Here is a 21,366-nt window from a genome sequence, read left to right as displayed (position 1 = left end):
GTCTTATTCTGTCACCCAGGCTGGAGTGCAGCGGCGTGATCTGGGCTCACTGCAACCTCTACTTTCTACTTCCCGGGTTCAAGCAATTCTCCTCCCTCAGCCTCCTGAGTAGCGCCACTGCACCCAGCTAATTTTTGTATTTTTAGAGATGGGATTTCACCGTGTTGGCCAGGCTGGTTTTGAACTCCTGACCTTGTGATCCTCCTGCCTTGGCCTCCTAAAGTGCTGGAATGACAAGCATGAGCCACCCCGCTCTGCCTACTTTTAGCTCTTTAAGGAATCTCCACACTGTTTTCCATAGTGGTTGTACTAGTTTATATTCCTATCAGCAGTGTAGAAGTATTCTCTGTTCACTGCATAGTAGATGTTCAGTGCATAGTAGATGTTCAGTGCCAACATCCACTATTATTTGATTATGGCTTTTCTTGCAGTGAGAATGGTGGTATCACATCGTGGTTTTGATTTGAATTTCCCTGATCATTAGTGATGTTGAGCTTTTTTTTTTTCTGTTTGTTGGCCACTTATATATGTTCTTTTGAGAACTATATACTCATTGTCTCAGCCATCAATCCCTTTTTGGTGGGATTGTTTGTTTTTTTCTTGTTGATTTGAGTTCATTGTAGCTTCTGGTTATTAGTCCTTTGTCAGATGTATATAGATCATGAAGAGTTTTTCCCACTTTGTGGGTTGTCTGTTTACTCTGCTAACTGTTCCTTTTGCTGTGCAAAGCTCTTTAATTAAGTCTCAGCAATTTATCTTTGTTTCTTATTACATTTCCCTTTAGGTTCTTGGTCATGAAATCCTTGTGTAAGCCAATGTGTATAAGAGTGTTTCCAATGTTGTCTTCTAGGATTTTTATAGTTTCAGGGCTTAGATTTAAGTCCTTAATCCATCTTGAGTTGATTTTTGTATAAAGTGAGAGATGAGGATCCAGTTTCATTCTCCCACATATGGCTAGCCAATTATCCCTGCACCATTTGTTGAAAAGTGTGACCTTTCCCCACTTTATGTTTTTATTTGCCTTGTTGAAGAACAGTTAGCTGTAAGTATTTGGGTTTACTTCTGGATTCTCTATTCTGTTCCATTGTTCTATGTGCCTATTTTTATACCAGTACCATGCTGTTCTGGTGACTATGGCCTTATAGTATAGTTTGAAATCAGGTAATATGATGCCTCCAGTTTTGTTCTTTTTGCTTAGTCTTGCTTTGGCCATGTGGGCTCTTTTTTGGCCCCATATGAATTTTTGAATTCTGGCTGAAGAATATGGTGGTATTTGGATGGGAATTGCATTGCATTGAATTTGTAGATTGCTTTTGGCAGTATGGCCATTTTCCCAATATTGATTCCACCCATCCATGAGCATGGGATGTGTTTCCATGTGTTTGTGTCATCTATGATTTCTTTCAGCAATGTTTTGCAGTATTCCTTGTAGAGGTCTTTCACCTCCTTGGTTAGGTGTATTCCTAACTATTTATTTTATTTTATTATTATTATTTTTTTCGCTATTGTAAAGGGGTTGAGTTCTTGATTTGATTCTCAGCTTAATCATTGTTGGTATATGGAAGAGCTACTGAATTGTGTACATTAATTTTGTATCTGGAAACTTTGCTGAATTCTTTTATCAGTTCTAGGAACTTTCTGGAGGAGTCTTTAGTAGGGTTTTTTAGGTAAATAATCATATCATCAGCAAAGAGTGACAGTTTGACTTCCTCTTTACCTATTTGGATGCTCTTTATTTCCTTGTCTTGTCTGATTGGTCTGCCCAGGACTTCTAGTACTGTGTTGAAGAGGAGTGGTGAGAGTTGGCATCCTTGCCTTGTTCCAGTTCTCAGAGGGAATGCTTTCAACTTTTCCCCATTTAGTATTACATTGGCTGTGCGTTTGTCAGAGATGGCTTTTATTATACTGAGGTATGTCCCATGTATGCTGTTTTTACTGAGAGTTTTAATCATAAAGCGTTGCTGGATTTTGTCGAATACTTTTTCTACATCTATAGAAATGATCATGTGATTTTTGTTAATACTGTTTATTTGATGTATCACATTTATTGACTTGCATATGTTAAACCATCTCTGGTATGCATCCCTGATATGAAACCCACTTGATCATGGTGGATTATCTTTTTGATATGTTGTTGGATTCGGTAAGCTAGTATTTTGTTAAGGATTTTAGCATCAATGTTCATCAAGCATATTGGTCTGCTTTCTTTTTTGGTTATGCCCTTTTCTGGTTTTGGTATTAGGGCAATACTGGCTTCATAGAATGATTTAGGGAGGGTTCCCTCTTTCTCTATCTTTGTGGAATAGTGTCAATAGGATTGGTACCAATTCTTTGAATGTCTGGTAGAATTCTGCTGTGAATCCATCTGGTCCTGGACTTTTTTTTGTTGGTAATTTTTAAATTATTTCAGTTTGGCTGCTTGTTATTGGTCTGTTCAGACTATCTAATTCTCCCTGCTATAAGCTAGGAGGGTTGTATTTTTCCAGGAATTCTTCCATCTCTTCTAGATTTTCTAGTATGTGCACGTAAAGGTGTTCATAGTTGCGTTGAATGACCTTTTGTATTTCTGTGGTGTCAGTTTTAATATGTCCCATTTTGTTTCTTACTGAGCTTGTTTGGATTTTCTCTCTTCTTGGTTAATCTTGCCAGTGGTCTATCAATTTTATTTATCTTTTCAAAGAACCAGCTTTTTGTTTAATTTGTCTTTTGTATTGTTTTTGTTTCAATTTCATTTAGTTCTGCTCTGATCTTGGTCATTGCCTTTCTTCTGCTGGGTTTGGGTTTGGTTTGTTCTTGTTTCTCTAGTTCCTTAAGGTGTGACCTTAGATTATCTGCTTGTGCTGTTTCAGACTTTTTAATGTAGGCATTTAGAACTATAAACTTTCCTCTCAGCGCCACCTTTGCTGTGTCCCAAAGGTTTTGATAGGTTGTGTCACTGTTGTTCAATTCGAAGAATTTTTTAATTTCCATCTTGATTTCATTTTTGACCCAGTGATCATTCAGGAGCAGGTTAGTTAATTTCCAGGTATTTGCATGGTTTTGAAGGTTCCTTTGAAGTAGATTTCCACTTTTATTCCATTGTGATCTGAGAGAGTGCTTGATATAATTTCAACTTTTCTTAAATTTATTGAGGCTCTTTTTGTGGCCTATCTTATGGCCTATCTCTTGGCGAAAGTCTGTTGAATAGAATGTATATTCTGCAGTTGTTGGATGGAATGTTCTGTAAGTATCTGTTAAGTCCATTTGTTCCAGAGTATAGTTTTGTTTTGTTTTGTTTTGTTTTTGAGATGGAGTCTTGCTTTGTTGCCCAGGCTGGAGTGCAGTGGCATGATCTCAGCTCACTGCAAACTCTGCCTCCCAAGTTCACGCCATTCTCCTGCCTCAGCCTCCAGAGTAGCTGGGACTACAAACACCCGCCATCATGCCTGGCTAATTTTTTGTGTTTTTTTTTTTAAGTAGAGATGGGGTTTCACTGTGTTAGCCAGGATGGTCTCGATCTCCTGACCTCATGATCCGCCTGCCTCAGCCTCCCAAAGTTCTAGGATTACAAGCATGAGCCACCATGCCCGGTCCGAGTATAGTTGAAATCCATTGTTTCTTTGTTGACTTTCTGTCTTGATGACCTATCTAGTGCTGTCAGTTGAGTATTGAAATCCCCCACTATTATTGTGTTGCCGTCTATCTCATTTCTTAGGCCTATTGGTAATTGTTTTGTAAATTTGGGAACTCCAGTGTTAGGTGCATATATGTTAGGATTGTGATAGTGTCCTGTTGGACAAGGCCTTTTATCATTGTATAATGTCCCTCTTTGTCTTTTTTAACTGCTCTTGCTTTAAGGTTTGTCTGTTATAAGAATAGCTGCTCCTGCTTGCTTTTGATGTCTATTTGCATGAAATGTCTTTTTCCACCCCTTTACCTTAAGTTTGTGTGAGTCCTTATTTGTTAGGTGAATCTCTTGAAGGCAGCAGATGGTTGGCGAATATCGGGGGAACCCGCCCCCAAAATTTCAATGTATGTTCTTTCTATTTTCCCTAAGTGTTGACCGATCTGAGAAATAAAGAGAAAGAGTACAAAGAGAGGAATTTTACAGCTGGACTGCCGGGGTGACATCACATAGCAGTAGGACCGTGATGCCCACCTGAGCCGCAAAACCAGCAGGTTTTTATTAAGGACTTCAAAAGGGGAGGTCACAAAGATCACATGCTTCAAAGGGCAAAAAGGATAACAAAATCACATGCTTCTGAGGCCAATAAAGATCACAAGGCGAAGAGCAAAGCAAAGATCACAAGGCAAAGGTCAAAATAAAAAACTCCTGATAAGGATCTGTGTTCAGCTGTGCAAGCATTGTCTTGATAAACATCTTAAACAACAGAAAACAGGGTTCAAGAGCAGAGAACTGATATGACCTCAGATTTACCAGGGAGCAGTTTTTTCACCACCCTAATAAGCCTGAGGGTACTGCAGGAGACCAGGGCGTATTTCAGTCCTTACCTCAACTACATAAGACAGACACTCCCAGGGCAGCCGTTTATAGACCATCCCCCAGGAATGCAATTCCTTTCCCAGGGTCTTAATTATTAATATTCCTTGCTAGGAAAAGAATTTAGCGATATCTTCCCTACTTGCACGTCCGTTTATAGGCTCTCTGCAAGAAGAAAAATATGGCTGTATTCTGCCCAACCCCGCAGGCAGTCAGACCTTGTGGTTGTCTTCCTTTGTTCCTTGAAAATCACTGTTATTCTGGTTTTTTTCAAGGTGCACTGATTTCGTATTGTTCAAACACACGTTTTACAATCAATTTGTACAGTTAATGCATTCATCACAGTGGACCTGCGGTGGCATATATCCTCAGCTTACTATGAAGATAACAGGATTAAGAGATTAAAGAAAGACAGGCTATAAGAGTATTATTAGGGAAGTGATAAATGTCCATGAAATCTTCACAATTTATGTTCCTCTGCCGTGGCTCCAGCTGGTCCCTCTGTTCGGGGTCCCTGACTTCTCACAACAAGTGAATTCTTATCTATTCTGCAATTCTGTATCTTTTAAGTGGAACATTTAGGCCATTTACATTCAGTGTTAGTATTTGAGACGAGGTACCATTCCATTCATCATGCTGTTTGTTGCCTGTATACCTTTTTTTTTAAATTGTATTTTTGTTTTATAGATCCTCTGAGATTTATGCTTTAAAGAGGTTCTGTTGTGTTTCCAGGATTTGTTTCAAGATTTGGAGCTCCTTTTAGCAGTTCTTAGTTCTTGTAGTGGTGGCTTGGTAGTGGCGAAGTCTCTCAGCATTTGTTTGTCTGAAAAACACTGTATTTTTACTTCATATGTGAAGCTTAGTTTCACTAGATACAAAATTCTTGATGGATAATTGTTTTGTTTGAGGAAGCTGAAGATAGGGCCAGAATCCCATTCCAGCTTCTAGATTTTCTGCTGAGAAATCTGCTGTTAATCTGATAGATTTTCCTTTATAGGTTACCTGGTGCTTCCATCCCACAGCTCTTAAGATTCTTTCCTTCGTCTTAACTTTAGATAACCTGATGACAGTGAGTCTAGGCAATCATCTTTTGTGATGAATTTCCCAGGTGTTCTTTGTGCTGCTTGTATTTGGATGTCTAAGTCTGTAGCAAGGTCAGGGAAGTTTTCCTCAATTATTCCCCCAAATGTGTTTTCCAAACTTTTAGATTTCTCTTCCTCTTTAGGAACACCAATTATTCTTAGGTTTGGTCATTTAACATAATCCCAGACATCTTGGAAACGTTGTTCATATTTTCTTATTCTTTTTTTCTTTGTCTTTGTTGGACTGGGTTAATTCAAAGACCTTGTCTTTGAGCTCTGAATTTCTTTCTTCTACTTATTCATTTCTATTGCTGAGACTTTCTAGAGCATTTTGCATTTCTATGAGTGTGTCTGTTTATTCCTGAAGTTTTGATTGATTTTTATTTATGCTATCTATTTCCTTTAATATTTTTCCTTTCACTTCTTGTATCATTTTTTGGATTTCCTTACACTGGGCTTCTCCTTTCTCTGGTGCCTCCCTGATTAGCCTAGAATTCTTTCTCAGGGTAAATCAGGGATTTCTTCTTGGTTTGGGTCCATTGCTGGTGAGCTAGTGTGATTTTTTGGAGGTGTTAAAGAACCTTGTCTTGTCATGTTAACAGAGTTGTTTTTCTGGTTCTTTCTCATTTGGGTAGGCTCTTTCAGAGGTAATGTCTGGGACTGAAGGCTGTTCAGATTCTTTTGTCCCATGACATGTTCCCTTGAAGTGGCATTATCCCTTTTTTTTTTTGAGACAGAGTTTCACTCTTGTTGCCCAGGCTGCAGTGCAATGGCATGACCTAGGCTCACCGCAATCTTCACCTCCTGGACTCAAGTGATTCTCCCGCCTTAGCCTCCCGAGTAGCTGGGATTACAGGCATGCGTCACCACACCCGGCTAATTTTGTATTTTTAGTAGAGACGAGGTTCCTCTATGTTGATCAGGCTGGTCTTGAACTCCCGACCTCAGGTGATCTGCCCGCCTTGACCTCCCAAAGTGCTGGGATTACAGGCGTGAGCCACTGCACCTGGCCGGTATTCTCCCTTTTTTCCTATGGGTGTGGATTCTGAGAGCTGAGCTGTAGTGATTGTTGTCTCTCTTCTAGATCTAGACACCCAGCAAGTCTACCAGGCTCTGGGCTGGTACTGGGGGTTGTCTGCAGAGTCCTGTGATGTGAACCATCTGTGGCTCAGCCATGAGTACCAGCCCAATATTTGGGTTGTCTCTCGGGTCCTGCAGGACCAATCTGCTTCCTTCAGAGGGTCTGTGGGTCCTCTCAGTTTTCCTGATTTATTCCTGTAGTCGTTCTGGAGCAAAACTTCACTATGTGAGCCTCCACACACTGCTAAGTCCGTCCAAGTTGGAGCTGCAAACTAGTCCTGCCTCCTGCCTGCCACCTTGTCCCTAAACAAGTAATTTTTCTTCAGAGTTAAGAGTAGTTTCCAGTATTTATGACTTCTAAGCGTTTTTTTTTTTTTTTCTTAATATTCTTTTCTTTTTTTTTTTGAGACACAGTCTCACTCTGTGCCTAGGCTGGAGTACTGTGGCACAATGATGGTTCACTGCTGCCTCAAACTCCTGGACTCGAGTGATCTTCCCATCTTAGCCTCACTAATAGCTAGGATTATAGGCATGAGCCATCATGTCCAGCTAATTTTAAATTTTTTGTAGATACAAGATCTCACTCTGTTGCCTGGGCTAGTCTCAAACTCGTGGGCTCAAGCCATCCTCCCGCTTTGGCCTCCCAAAGCGCTGGGATTACAGACATGAGCCAACACTCCTGGCCATCTAGGCTTGTTTATACAAGTTTTGTTAGCATGTACCAAAGGAATTATAATCTCATTCTATAATCTGTACTTTTTTTTTCTGAAAAAATTAACAAAATTCCTTCCTTGCGTTTTAAACTTGACCCTCGTAGATACCTGGTAGTGGAATTTCTAGATTATGTTTAACTATTTTTTAATTTAATTTTTTCTTAGAGAAATTTTCAAAAATAAACAAAAGTAGAGAATATAGTGTGTTGAACCCTCATGTAGATGAGTTAATTTTCATTCCTCATTATCTCTATTTTGAACAGTACTAAATGATCCAACTTTTATAATCTCTTAACTTTCCTTTTACCATTGTGAAAGTAACATATGCATTATATTTTAACAATAAAGAAGAAAAAGCCAAAAAAACAATGCTTATAAGCTTGCGGTTTGGAGACATCTGCTCAAACGTAAGTATATTCATTTGTTAGGGCTGCTATAACAAATACCACAGAGTAGGTGACTTAACAGAAATTTATTGTCTCACAGTTCTGAGGCTAGAGGTCCAAGATGAAGACTTCAGCAGGATTGTTTCTTCTGAGACTGCTCTCGTTATAGATGGTCATCTTCCGCCTGTGTTTTCACATGGTCTTCCCTCTGTGTATGTGTGTTTGTCCCTCCTGTTCTGCTCTTATAAGGATATGAGTCACAATGGACTAGGGCCCACCCAGTGAACTCATTTTACCATAAATGTCTCTTTAAAGGCTTTAGCTCCAAATACGTTCTGAGTTACAGGGGGATAGAACTTCAGTAAATGCATTTTGGAGGGACACAATTCAACCCATAGCAGTAAATATAGCATTGTTAGTCTTGTTTTTAATGCATGTATTTCTTTTACATATTTAATTTGCACCCTGCTTCTTTTCCTTAGTGATATCAGAATATTCAATGTTTCTACAAGCTGCTTTTAAGTATTATTAACTACATACTAATCTATTTTATAAGTAGACTTCTGTTGGAAACCGCATATAGATCTTTCTACTGCTTAGTGTCCTGGGTTCCTTTTTCAGTCCCACATCTGCTCTCAGGGTTCTTTCTGTGCTCTAGTTCTTGGGCAGCATTTGCTCCCTAGTCTACTCTGTGGCTACCATCATCAATCAATCTACATTGAGATATTCCCTCTCCTTCCTTTCCTTTCAGAGTGTGATGCAGCCTCTGCAGCAGTCACTTTATTTCTATTCCCAAAGGCAAGCACCTCCACTTCACAATTGCATGTCTCTGATAGACTTAAATTGTAATTTTTCTCTGTTTGTATCTGTCTCATGTAATAAACTACGACCTTTTAAGGAAAAAGGACCATGCCCTATTTCTTTTTGTGTTCTTTGTGCTTAGGGTAAGACAGGCAATGTAGTTGACATTTAGTGGATCTTAAAGGAAAGTGAATGAATAAATGAATAACATAAGCAAATAAACCATATTCAGGACATTGTTACAGTGTTCCCTCTCCACTGGTGTCTCACACCTTAGATTTATTTTTCTTAAATTTAGTCTAAATGCTCTAGATATGCATAACTTTAGCTTTGGTAGGAATAAATATGTCTGAATTTTTAGAATAGAAGATCTTCATCAAGGTGCTCTGAAAACAAAATGACTGTTATGGTAGAAAAATATGTGTATTTCAGGAAGTGATGTACCCTCTAATTGTAAATATTAGTTTATTTTGGGAGAGCTATGAAAAAGAGTGAACTCATTTTATTGTTCAGGAGATCCTTGGTTTTCACATTGCTCCAAGCACTATTATAGGCCTTGATTAAAAGTGGGGAATAAATTTATGCATGGTCCCTCCTTTCAAGGAGAACCTGCTAGCATAGCAGTTGCATAAAAAATTGGTCATTAGACTTAGCTCTCTCATTTTAGAGGATTTAGATTAAGATTCAGGTTGTAAAGTCTACAGAAATACATGATCGAGGACCACTTTGATGTGATACTTCATCAAGAAGGTAATGTTTTTACAAGTTCTTGGTGAATACAACCTTAGGAAAGAAATTGAAACAGTGCTTCCTGTTTTATGCACTTAGTTTTAGATTAATTTATATATTCAAAATATTCATGTGTTTTGTATATTTATATGTTATAGATATTTTAAAATATTAAAACTTTTTTTCAGTTAGGCATGGGAAATTTTTTCTATCTAAATGTGTTTGTTATTCACATGTATCACTTTGATTTTGTAAATAACACCTCAAATTTGTTTTAAGAAAGAATAAAACTGACTAAACATGTATTTTTTGTTCTCAGGGAAGATTTAGAAACATACAATTAAAATTTTTTAAAAAACATCTTTTCTCCACAGTTCCGTCTCCCAACCTCTATAGCCAGCTGAATGCACTACAGTTTACTGTGGATGAAAGAAGCATTCTATGGTTAAATCAGTTTCTGTTGGATTTAAAACAGAGTCTTAATCAGTTCATGGCTGTGTACAAGTTGAATGACAATTCAAAATCTGACGAGCATGTTGATGTTCGAGTTGATGGCTTAATGCTAAAGGTATCATACAAACAAGTAGTAGTAATGATTTAATTCAATTTTGTTCTTTTTATTTTGCAATTTATTTTGTGCATATATATATATGTTACATTCATTATTAATTCATGTTATTGTTTTTTAAAAGATTCTCTTTTTAGTGGTCATGTAAGTCCCCTTTACTCTATTTAATAAGATTTGAGAGGAAGAGTTAGTGTTTTATGTCTTAATAGGAAAGTAGTATTTTTGGGGGAAAGGTCAAGAAAAAGAATTTTGAGCTAAGTCATGTTCCTTTATCTTTAAGATATATGGATTTGACAGTTGGATGGATTTGACAGTTGGATGAGATTAATTTTTCTTCTCTTCTAGTTTGTCATTCCTTCTGAAATGAAATCTGAATGTCATCAAGATCAGCCACATGCAATTTCTATTCAGAGTTCTGAAATGATTGCCACAAATACAAGGCACTGTCCAAACTGTCGACATTCTGACCTAGAAGCTTTGTTTCAAGACTTTAAAGATTGTGATTTTTTTAGTAAAACATATACCAGCTTCCCCAAATCTTGTGACAATTTTAATCTTCTACATCCAATTTTCCAGAGACATGCTCATGAACAAGATACGAAAATGCATGAAATTTATAAAGGAAATATTACTCCCCAATTGAATAAAAACACTCTTAAAACTTCTGCTGCCACGGATGTTTGGGCTGTGTACTTTTCTCAATTTTGGATAGATTATGAAGGGATGAAAAGTGGAAAAGGACGGCCAGTAAGTTTTGTAGACTCATTCCCTCTTTCCATTTGGATTTGTCAACCAACAAGATATGCAGAGTCACAAAAAGAGCCGCAAACTTGTAATCAGGTATCTCTAAACACATCACAAAGTGAATCTAGTGATCTGGCTGGCCGATTGAAGCGGAAGAAGCTATTGAAGGAGTATTATAGTACAGAGTCTGAGCCCTTGGCAAATGGTGGTCAGAAGCCTTCTTCATCAGATACATTTTTTAGATTTTCCTCTTCCTCGTCAGAAGCAGATATTCATGTCCTAGTTCATGTTCATAAACATGTCAGTATGCAGATTAATCACTACCAGTATCTGCTCCTGCTTTTCCTGCATGAGTCACTTATCCTGCTTTCAGAGAACTTAAGGAAAGATGTAGAAGCTGTAACTGGCAGTCCTGCTAGTCAGACATCCATTTGTATTGGAATTTTACTTAGAAGTGCAGAACTGGCTCTTTTGCTCCATCCAGTGGATCAAGCAAATACTCTTAAGTCTCCTGTTTCTGAAAGTGTGAGCCCAGTGGTACCTGATTATTTGCCTACAGAAAATGGGGATTTTTTGTCTTCAAAAAGAAAACAAATTAGTAGGGATATAAATAGAATTAGAAGTGTAACTGTTAATCATATGTCAGACAACAGATCTATGAGTGTTGACCTTAGCCATGTCCCTTTAAAGGATCCTTTGCTTTTTAAATCAGCTAGTGATACAAATCTGCAAAAAGGCATTTCTTTTATGGACTATTTATCAGATAAACATTTAGGGAAAATAAGTGAAGATGAAAGTAGTGGACTTGTTTACAAAAGTGGCTCAGGAGAAATTGGATCAGAAACAAGTGACAAAAAGGATTCATTTTATACAGATTCAAGTAGTATCTTAAACTACAGAGAAGATTCAAATATGCTGTCATTTGATAGTGATGGTAATCAAAACATACTTTCAAGTAGTTTAACTAGTAAAGGAAATGAAACCATAGAGTCCATCTTTAAAGCTGAAGATTTGCTTCCAGAAGCAGCTTCACTCTCTGAAAACCTGGATATCAGTAAAGAAGAGACCCCCACAGTTAGAACACTTAAATCTCAGTCATCTTTAAGGTAACAACATTTTATTGGCCTTTTTAAAAATTAATTTATTTTGTGGAGTGTGTGTGCCTGTGAGTGTATTTTGTTTTGAGGCAAGAAAGCTCATGACAAAATAAGGCTTTGTTAACATGTGAAAGTGTAGGTGTTTCAAAATATGAAAACACTTTGAGCTTATATGTTTAAATATAATTTCAGCTATGGATGCTATATACATATTTTAATTTTCTTAGATGTATTTTTTTAGATAGAATTCTTTTCTGTATATGTAATAACTTTCTAATTATTTTATTAACAGTGGAAAGCCTAAGGAACGTTGCCCACCCAACCTGGCTCCTCTCTGTGTTTCTTATAAGAATATGAAAAGAAGCTCTTCACAAATGTCATTGGATACCATTTCACTTGACAGCATGATATTGGAAGAACAGATGTTAGAAAGTGATGGAAGTGACAGCCATATGTTTTTGGAAAAAGGTAAAGTTATGGTTTAAGAATTCATATTACGTACATGCACCTTAGGGGAAAAGGGATGCTTTTTCCCTAGGGGAAAAGGGATGTTATATACATATAATATATAACAATTATATTCAATAATTGTTAACTGTACCTATGCTTTTTAAAGTTGTTGGGCATAACTAAAAACAAATGAATATTTTTAGTTATATTCAGTAATTGTTAATTATTAATAATATTTAGTTATTTTTAGATATATTCTGATTGTTCATTATAGCCCCCCCAAAAAGACTTATTTATACATTCATGGACTATGCAAGAGTACCTAACTTTCCTCTAATGGTTGTTCCATTGTTTCTTTTAACCAGATACTCCTGCCTCTCTATGGCTGAGATCCAGCAATTATATGTATGCAGTCACTTAGACCGTAAAGCAGCCAATTTTAAGGCTACCAGCCTGTATTACAGAGACTCCTATATTTGGAAATTTGATTAGATGGGCTTAATTTGCATGGTGAATTCTACTGATTTACAAAATTAGGATTCTTTCACATATATGATAGTATATGGTGGAACTACGTGATTTTCCCATTTTATTGAGAGACAACCAATGCCCTAGTAAAGACTGCTAGAAATGAATTAGGTGGTGTTTGTTGCATCTCCTTCATTAAGGCATTAAGGAGTTTGTAAACAAGAATTAGAAGCATGGGCCATAGTCAGAAAGTAGTTGCTGCAGACACAAAAACATAGGAGACCAGAGGCAAATATGAATTACTTTGTGTTTTCTTTTCTTTTCTTTTCTTTTTTTTTGAGATGGAGCTTCACTCTGTCGCCCAGGCTGGAATACAGTATTGTGATCTCAGCTTACTGCATCCTCTGCCTTCGGGTTCAAGCAGTTCTCCTGCCTCAGCCTCCCGTGTAGCTGGGATTGCAGGCATGCACCACCATGCCCGGCTAATTTTTGTACTTTTTCTAGGGATGGGGTTTCGTCATGTTGGCCAGGCTGGTCTCAAACTCCTGACCTTGAATGATCCGTGCACCTCAGCGTCCCAAAATGCTGGGATTATAGACATGAGCCGCCATGCCTGGCCTGAATTACTTTCTGTTTGAAAGGAAATAAGCCCATTGATTTAGTTGAAAAGCTTAGATTAGATAATTAGTAACATAAATATAACAAATATGTAATAAGTAATAATATAATATATATTACCAGTGTACCATAATAGTAGCTACCATTTGTTGCCAAGCAATGTCTGTTTTGTTCCGCTATCACAGAGTACCACAGACTGGGTAATTTATAAAGAACAAATTTGTTTCTCACAGTTCTGGAGACTGGGAAGTCCAAGATGAAACCTCATCCAATTGTAAGGGTTGTAATTTGCAGTCCTCTGTAGGTCAAGAGAAGCTACCTGAAGCCTGTTTTTTAAGGGCCGTAATCCCATTCATGTAGGGGCAAGCTCTCATGGGCTGATAACCCGTTAAAGGCCCTACCTCTTTGCCAACACATGAATTTCAAAGGGACACATTCATACCATTGCAGGTGCTTAAATAGTTTACTTCTTTTAATTTGAATTACAACTCTGTAATAATAGAAGCTAACATTTATTTACTTTGTGTTGGTACCATTCTATATGCTTTGTATATATTTTAATGAATTTAAACCTCACAACAATTCTATCAATAGTATACTGTTATCTTCAGAGAGAGGTTAAATAACGAATCCAAAGTAACACAGCTAGTTAGTGGTTTAAATTCAGGTATTCTGGCTCTAGAGCCTATTGTCTACTATGTACCAAATTGCCTCAACCCTATGAGGTATAAGTGCTTATTCTTATCCTTTTACAAATACGGAAACGGAGGCTCCTGAAGTTTAAGTAGTGTTCCCATAGTGACATTATTGTACGCAGAGCTGGGATTGTCTTTCTTGTTATTCTTGTTATTCTTTCTTTTTTTTTTTTTTTTTTGAGATGTAGTTTTTTTCTTGTTGCCCAGGCTGGAGTGCAACGTAACGATCTTGGCTCACTGCAGCCTCTGCCTCCTGGGTTCAAGCGATTCTCCTGCCTCAGCCTCTCAAGTAGCTGGGACTACAGGCATCCACCACCACGCCTAGCTAACTTTTGTATTTTTAGTGGAGACGAGGTTTCACCGTGCTGGCCAGGCAGGTCTCGAAGTCCTGGTCTCAGCCATCTCAGCCTCCCAAAGTGCTGGGTTTACAGGTGTGAGCTACCATGCCCAGCCTCTTGTTTGTTATTCTAAGCTAATATTTACTAGGGACTTACTATACCAGTTACTATCGTAAGCATCTTACATATATTTAATCTTCAAATAAATTGAGGTAGGAACTGTTATCTTCATTTTAAAGGTGAAGCAAACAAAGCCTAGGGAGGTAAGCAGCTTGCCCAAGGTTATGCAACTAGTAAGTGGTAGAGTTTAGCATTTGAACCCAGTTAGTCAGACTTCAAAGTCTGAGCTCTTCTATCTGACGCAAACATGTCTTCTTAAAAAATTTTACCCTTTACACAAGTCAGAGAAAAATCTCTCTACTAGATTCCAGTTTACTTTATCTTGGTGGGAGACGCTAGTCGGTTTACCTTACATGATAGATGATATTTAATAACAACAATAGCAAACATTTATTGAACCACCCCTAGTCATACCGCCAAGTGCTGTAAAACACATTATTTAATCCTTAAGACCATCGTATGAAGTGGTTATTATTATTGATCACTTTTCTATAGATTTAGAAACTAAAGCTTAAAGAAATAAGATATCTTGTCCAAAAGTTGTAGCCAGCAAGTAGTAAGAGGCAGATTTGTCAGCTATTCTGACTGATGAGCCCAAGTTTTTAACCAATCATTAAGCTATTCTAGCTCCCCAGACTTGGGGAATGTGTACCATACATAAACAAAAATTCTCAGTCTGATAATTCATAGCAATCTTCTTTCCAGCATATCACTTAAATGTAGAAGAGGTACTGATATGTGTCATGAAAATCTATTCAAGATTCACAGATAACTGTAGTTCCCATGTGCCCCCTTTATCGTTTAAAATCCTACCTTAACAGAGGATTTTTATCCTTTGATCAAAATATACTTCAAAAACAATGTTCTTGTGGCAGATCACCCTACTTAATCTGAAAGCACCAGTGGTTTTATTATTTCTAATAAATAATAGTAAGGAAAAGTGACTACCACTCAATGTGGAAAACTTGGAAAATACAATCATAATTTGGAGAGTAAAATCACCAAAAAGTCTCTCTCACATTCACAATATATCAACTGTCATTTATTTTATGAATTTTTATATGTAAACTCCTTTGAAAATATTTTTAAACCTGTATAAAATTGTCATAAGAATGTACCATAGCCTTTTGAAGATTTCCCTGATGTTGGATGTTTAGATTGTTTATAATTTATCGGTTATAAAAGTGCTATAATTATATTATTGTTCACAAATTTTTGTCTGCATTTTTGATGACTATCTTCGAATAGATTCCACTAGTAGACTAGGATCTTAAAAAGTGTGGACTTTGTGTATAACATTTTAATGATATACATTCCTGGTTCTTTTGAACAGTGACTTATTTTTATGTCAGGGTCATTAATTTTTATTGGAAGGAGACTCTTGGTATTTTGTTTTAATTTTACAAGACATATATGAATATTTTTTCATTTTAAAAGGAGAATAAGGGTGATACTAAGGTGATAACTTCAATTTTTACTCTAGGCATTTCCTTAAACCAGGTAATATGATCTCCTTGATATCATTCCCCATTGCAGAAGTAACTACCATCAACTTTTGGTATATATATGCTTCCAGGCCTTTATCTATGTATTTTTATATATGTGTGTGGGTGTGTCAGATACATAAAAAGGTATGTGTATACAAAAAGATATGTATGTGTATGCATGCATGTATACATATTTATGAATGTATGTACATATTTATGAACACATAAACAACATAGCTGCCTCTGGTCCCTAACTAGTCTTTCCACATCTCTTCTTATCCATTTACAGTTCATACTTTATTCTATAGCCAAAATATATATATATTTTTTATACCAAGTGTCTATCGCCCAGGTTGGAGTGAGGTGGTGTGATTTCGGCTCACTGCAACCTCTGCCTCCTGGGTTCAAGTGATTCTTCTGCCTCCCCAGCCTCCGAAATAGCTGAGATTACAGGTGTGTGCCACCACACCCAGCTAATTTTTGTATTTTTAGTCAAGACGGGGTTTTACCATGTTGGCCAGGCTGGTCTTGAACTCCTGACCTCAGGTGATCCACCCGCCACGGCCTCCCTAAGTGCTGGGATTTCAGGCGTGAGCCACTGTTCCTGGCCAGGCAAAATACTTGTTTAAAAAACACAAATTTGGCCGAGCATGGTGGTTCACACCTATAATCCCAGCATTTTGGGAGGCCGAGGTGGGCGGATCACAAAGTCAGGAGATGGAGACCATCCTGGCTAACGTGGTGAGAACCGGTCTCTACTAAAACTACAAAAAATTAGCCAGACATAGTGGCACATACCTGTAGTCCCAGCTACTTAGGAGGCTGAGGCAGGAGAATCGCTTGAACCCTGGAGGCAGAGGCTGCAGTGAGCCGAGATCGCACCACGGCACTCCAGCCTGGGAGACAGAGCAAGACTCTTTTAAAAAAAAAAAAAAAGGAGAGGAAGAAAAACCCCACAGATTTGATCATGTCGTTTTCCACTGTACTGCTGATAACTTGTAATTGCTTTAAGGCTATTAAGTTAAAATCCTTAATATTACTGACAATCTTCTGTGTGATGTGGCCCCAGCTTACCTTTTCTGATGTTTTCCCATGTGCTCGTTATACTTCAGATGGATCATAGTTTATTTCAGTCTTTCTCTCACTTTCTTTACTGTGATAAACTTTTCCATCTCAGTCTGTTGTACCTGTTTCTGGAATGCTCTTTTTCATTCTGTTTATTTTATTATTTTTACTTTTAATTAGAGTTGTTAAGGATAACTCTTGGCTTTATTTTTCCCCCTCATTATTTTATCCACTCTCCTTGCAATTATTCTTTGCTCTCCTTGCAATTATTCTTTTCCATGTAAATTAAAAAAAAAAAAATTTTTTTTAAAGGGGGCCAGGCACAGTGGTTCACGCCTGTAATCCCAGCACTGTGGGAGGCCAAGGCAGGCAGATCACTTGAGGTCAGAAGTTCGAGACCACCCTGGCTAACATAGTGAAACCCCATCTTTACTAAAAATACAAAAATTAGCCAGGCATGGTGGTGCGTTCCTGTAATCCCAGATACTTGGGAGGCTGAGGCAGGTGGAGGTTGCAGTGAGCTGAGATCGTGCCACTATACTCCAGTCTGGCCAAAAGAGTGAGACACTGTCTCAAAAAAAAAAAAAAAAATTTTTTTTTAAGGGAATCTTTTTTTTTTTTTTTTTTGAGATGGGGTCTCACTCTGTCATCCAGGCTAGAGTTCAGTGCAGTGATGTGATCTTGGCTCACCTCAATCTCTACCTCCCGGACTCACGTGGTCCTCTGCCTTAGCCTCCTGAGTAGCTGAGACCACAGGCAAGTGCCGCTACGTCTGGCTAATTTTTTGTATTTTTGGTAGAGATGGGGTTTTGCTGTGTTGCCCAGGCTGGTCTTGAACTCCTGGGCTCAAGTGATCCTCTCACCAAAGTGCTGGGATTACAGGTGTGAGCCACAGCACCCAGGCTTGTTCACTTTAGCAGAAATACTGTTTCATCACAGATGTTCTCTTAACCCCTGATGATGTTAGGAACCCCTTATGAAATGCCTTTATTAGTCCCTCATACCACAGTAGTATTCACAGTTATCTTCCCTGGGCCATTTAATAATTTGTTGAGTACCTACCACATTGCCAAGCACTATGTTAGAAGCTGATTACAGGGTAGTAAATATAATAATAAATTGAGACTTATGTTTTGTATGTCTTTAGGTTTTCTTACCTAATTTTTTTATTAATTCATTTTTATGGTATTTTTAAAAAGTATTGATCTGTAATGGCTACCGAATTTTTTTTTAAATTGTCTTTTACCACAGATAGTTGGAGAAATTGAATTATAGCACATTAATTGTTTGATAACTAATTACAGTCTAATTTTTCTTGGTCCATTTTTTGAAGGAGGCAATGCTTGAGAAAGAATTGAAGGGGCCGGGCGCGGTGGCTCATGCCTGTAATCCCAGCACTTTGGGAGGCCAAGGTGGGCGGATCACGAGGTCAGGAGATGGAGACCATCCTGGCAAACACGGTGAAACCCTGTCTCTATTAAAAATACAAAAAATTAGCCAGGCGTGGTGGCGGGCGCCTGTAGTCCCAGCTACTCGGGAGGCTGAGGCAGGAGAATGGCGTGAACCCGGGAGGTGGAGCTTGCAGTGAGCCGAGATCACGCAACTGCACTACAGCCTGGGCGACAGAGCGAGACTACGTCTCAAAAAAAAAAAAAAGAGGAAACAGTTGAAGGGATAGTCCTTTTTTGTTAAATAAATATGCACTGTTAGATGATGTGTAAAACTGATTTTAATTTATTAATTTACTTTTGTATTGTTTCAGGAAATAAAAAGAACTCAACTACAAATTACAGGGGCACAGCAGAAAGTGTGAATACTGGTGCAAACCTACAGAATTATGGTGAAACTTCTCCAGATGCCATCAGTACAAATTCAGAGGGTGCTCAGGAAAATCATGATGACCTGGTAATAAACATTTCAGATAATTTCAGAGAGATTCTATGAAGATAAATGCCACCAGTTTTATTTCATATTTGACATGTATATATTTTGAGAAACTCATATATAACATGAATTTTTAGATGGTGGGCAATTCATTTTGCGGCTTTTGTTCTTGAAAATGCTTCCCCCCAGTCAATTGTTTTTCCTTTGATTTTACTTTTCTAAATTTGTTTTATCAGATTGAGGAGTGGAGGCTCTTTCTTTTTTCTGTCTTGCCTTTTATGTTTTTCATTTTAATTTTTTTAAAGACAGGATCTCACTCTGTTGCCCAGGCTGGAGTACAGAGATGTGTCCATAGCCTACTGCAGCCGTGAATTCCTGGGCTTAAGTGATCTTCCTGCCCCAGCCTCTCTAGTAGCTGGACCAGGTGCACACCACCACACCTGGCCTTTTTAAATTGTTTTGTAGATACGGGGTCTCACTGTGTTGCCCAAGCTAATGGTTTCTTTTAAGCCCTCCTGATGTAGTGAAAGACTTGAAAAATATATTTTGTCTAGCTTTTAATGAAAATCATTTTACAATCCTTGTGACCTAATTTAATAATAAATAAATGAAAGGTTTTCACTATAATGTAACAACTGTTTTCTGTAGATCACAAGTATATTTTTGGTCTGGTAGGTCATAGTTGTATTTTTAGAGGGTAACAGTAGTTTCCTATATTATTTCTTAAATTTTGTTTTGAACTGCTTGGCATACTAATATTATTTATGTAATCATTAATAGATGTCCGTTGTGGTATTTAAAATTACTGGTGTTAATGGGGAAATTGACATCCGAGGGGAAGATACAGAAATCTGTCTTCAAGTGAACCAGGTGACACCAGACCAGTTAGGCAATATCAGCCTTCGGCATTACCTTTGTAATCGTCCAGTTGGTGAGGTTTTTTTTTCTTTTTATTAATTACTTTTCATATGCAATGGTTTAATATGTTTTAACTTTTATATATGTCTCACCAGCAATCCTATCTTGGCTATAATTGAATTCAAGGGAAATTACATTTACTTATTATAATAATTATTATTTGTAGTTTGTGGTTTTTTCTACAGTGTGAGGAGCTTCAATAGGAAGACACAGTGTAATAGTTCCATGGCATAAAGGGTAGTGGGGGGTAGCAGGGAGGAGTGACTTTGACGAAGAAAATTTTTGTTTTGTTTTATTTCGTCTCCAAAAAATTCATTTTGTTTGAAATTATTCCTGGCTTTACTCCATGGAATGAGAATGTGTATGTGTGTAGATCTAGACAGATAAAAAGGCAAAATAAAATCACATTAATCAAGTTGCTTGTTGGCAAGTTCTCTTGTTCAGCAAGCTCACTCTTGTTTTTCTTGCTATGAGAAAGAACACTAACCATTACCAATTTATGGCTGTTTCTTTTACCTTCTATTTTAAAAAATAAAAATATTTGAATTTTGAAATATTTAAATCTTTGGAGTTATATTTGAACTCTTGCATTATTTTCTGGAATGTTAATAAGTAGTAATAACACTAATTAAGTATAATTCTGTATCTGGAATACAAGCTTCAAGAGCAACTCTACCTGGAATTGTGAATGGAGACCTATCCTTTGTGTAAATACATACACACATCTTTAATTTCTTGCAAATCTCCCCCTTTCACAAATATACATACATTTGACCTGTTTAAGGCTAGTCACACCCATGCTGAAGAAAAATAAAATACCTTCTCATTATGAATTTTTAAAAATCCATCATGAATTGATATAGCAGTCTTCTTATGAGGACCCATGGGATAAATAACTTTCATACCTCAGAAACTGAAACAGCTTTGCCTTTCCAGAACAAGTTTGTTTTTATCTTAAAGGTTACATGAGTTGTGAAACTATCACATTTTTATCTTTTTTGCTAGAGAGCTCATTTTTGGTCCACCTTTTGGTATAGGAATTTAAATAATGCATTTTGGGTTATTAATCTTAACAACTACCTTTCCCTTTTCCCTTCCATCCTTCCTTTTTTCCTTGTCTCCTCATTTTTTATCAGATTATACCATGTGCATATTGCCTCTTACTCATTTTGGAACCAAGTAACATAAAATAAATAAGCAAAATAGTTACCCTGAGTGTGAGTTTACAAGTAATTTACTTCAGTGGTTTCACTAGGAACTTATGTTTTTTAAGTTAGGTATTTTATTATTGGAATTTTAAACTTTGTTTTTAAACTATGTGTTTATACCTGTCTATGCCATCTATAAATTTTTTTGGGGCGATAGGGTCCAGGCATAAGTAAATGTAATTTTACACACACACACTCACACATACACACACACTCTCTCTCTCTTCCCTTAATTTCAGTTTTCGGTTTGCCTTCTAATAGAAACAGTTTAATGAGGTCTTCTCTGTTTACTTTTCTGTTATTTAAGGACCCAGTTTAATGAGGAAGGTGCAAAACCTCAGGCTTTGTTACTTGAGAAATGGCTTAAGAGTCACTTTAAATGTCTGACTTATTTCTGCTTCACAGCCAACATTTGAATGTATACTTAGGTACACA

General features: G+C 37.3%; 1 protein-coding gene across 2 annotated transcripts in view; it reads left to right on the top strand.

Moving 5' to 3' along the window:
• Positions 1-21,366, top strand: part of UHRF1BP1L (UHRF1 binding protein 1-like) — a 112,326-nt gene that overhangs the window by 79,056 nt on the left and 11,904 nt on the right. For both annotated transcript variants that reach the window (XM_011934610.1, XM_011934602.1), the window contains 5 exons: positions 9,646-9,839; positions 10,185-11,689; positions 11,973-12,148; positions 18,684-18,826; positions 19,586-19,736. In XM_011934610.1, the coding sequence (XP_011790000.1) occupies positions 9,646-9,839; positions 10,185-11,689; positions 11,973-12,148; positions 18,684-18,826; positions 19,586-19,736 (2,169 nt within the window). The remainder of the gene's footprint in view (positions 1-9,645; positions 9,840-10,184; positions 11,690-11,972; positions 12,149-18,683; positions 18,827-19,585; positions 19,737-21,366) is intronic.

The sequence above is a fragment of the Colobus angolensis genome, unplaced genomic scaffold, assembly GCF_000951035.1.
Source record: "Colobus angolensis palliatus isolate OR3802 unplaced genomic scaffold, Cang.pa_1.0 Scaffold10, whole genome shotgun sequence".
Lineage (NCBI taxonomy): Eukaryota > Metazoa > Chordata > Mammalia > Primates > Cercopithecidae > Colobus > Colobus angolensis.
Note: the sequence above shows the minus strand (reverse complement) of the source record. Positions and strands in the feature narration are given on the sequence as shown.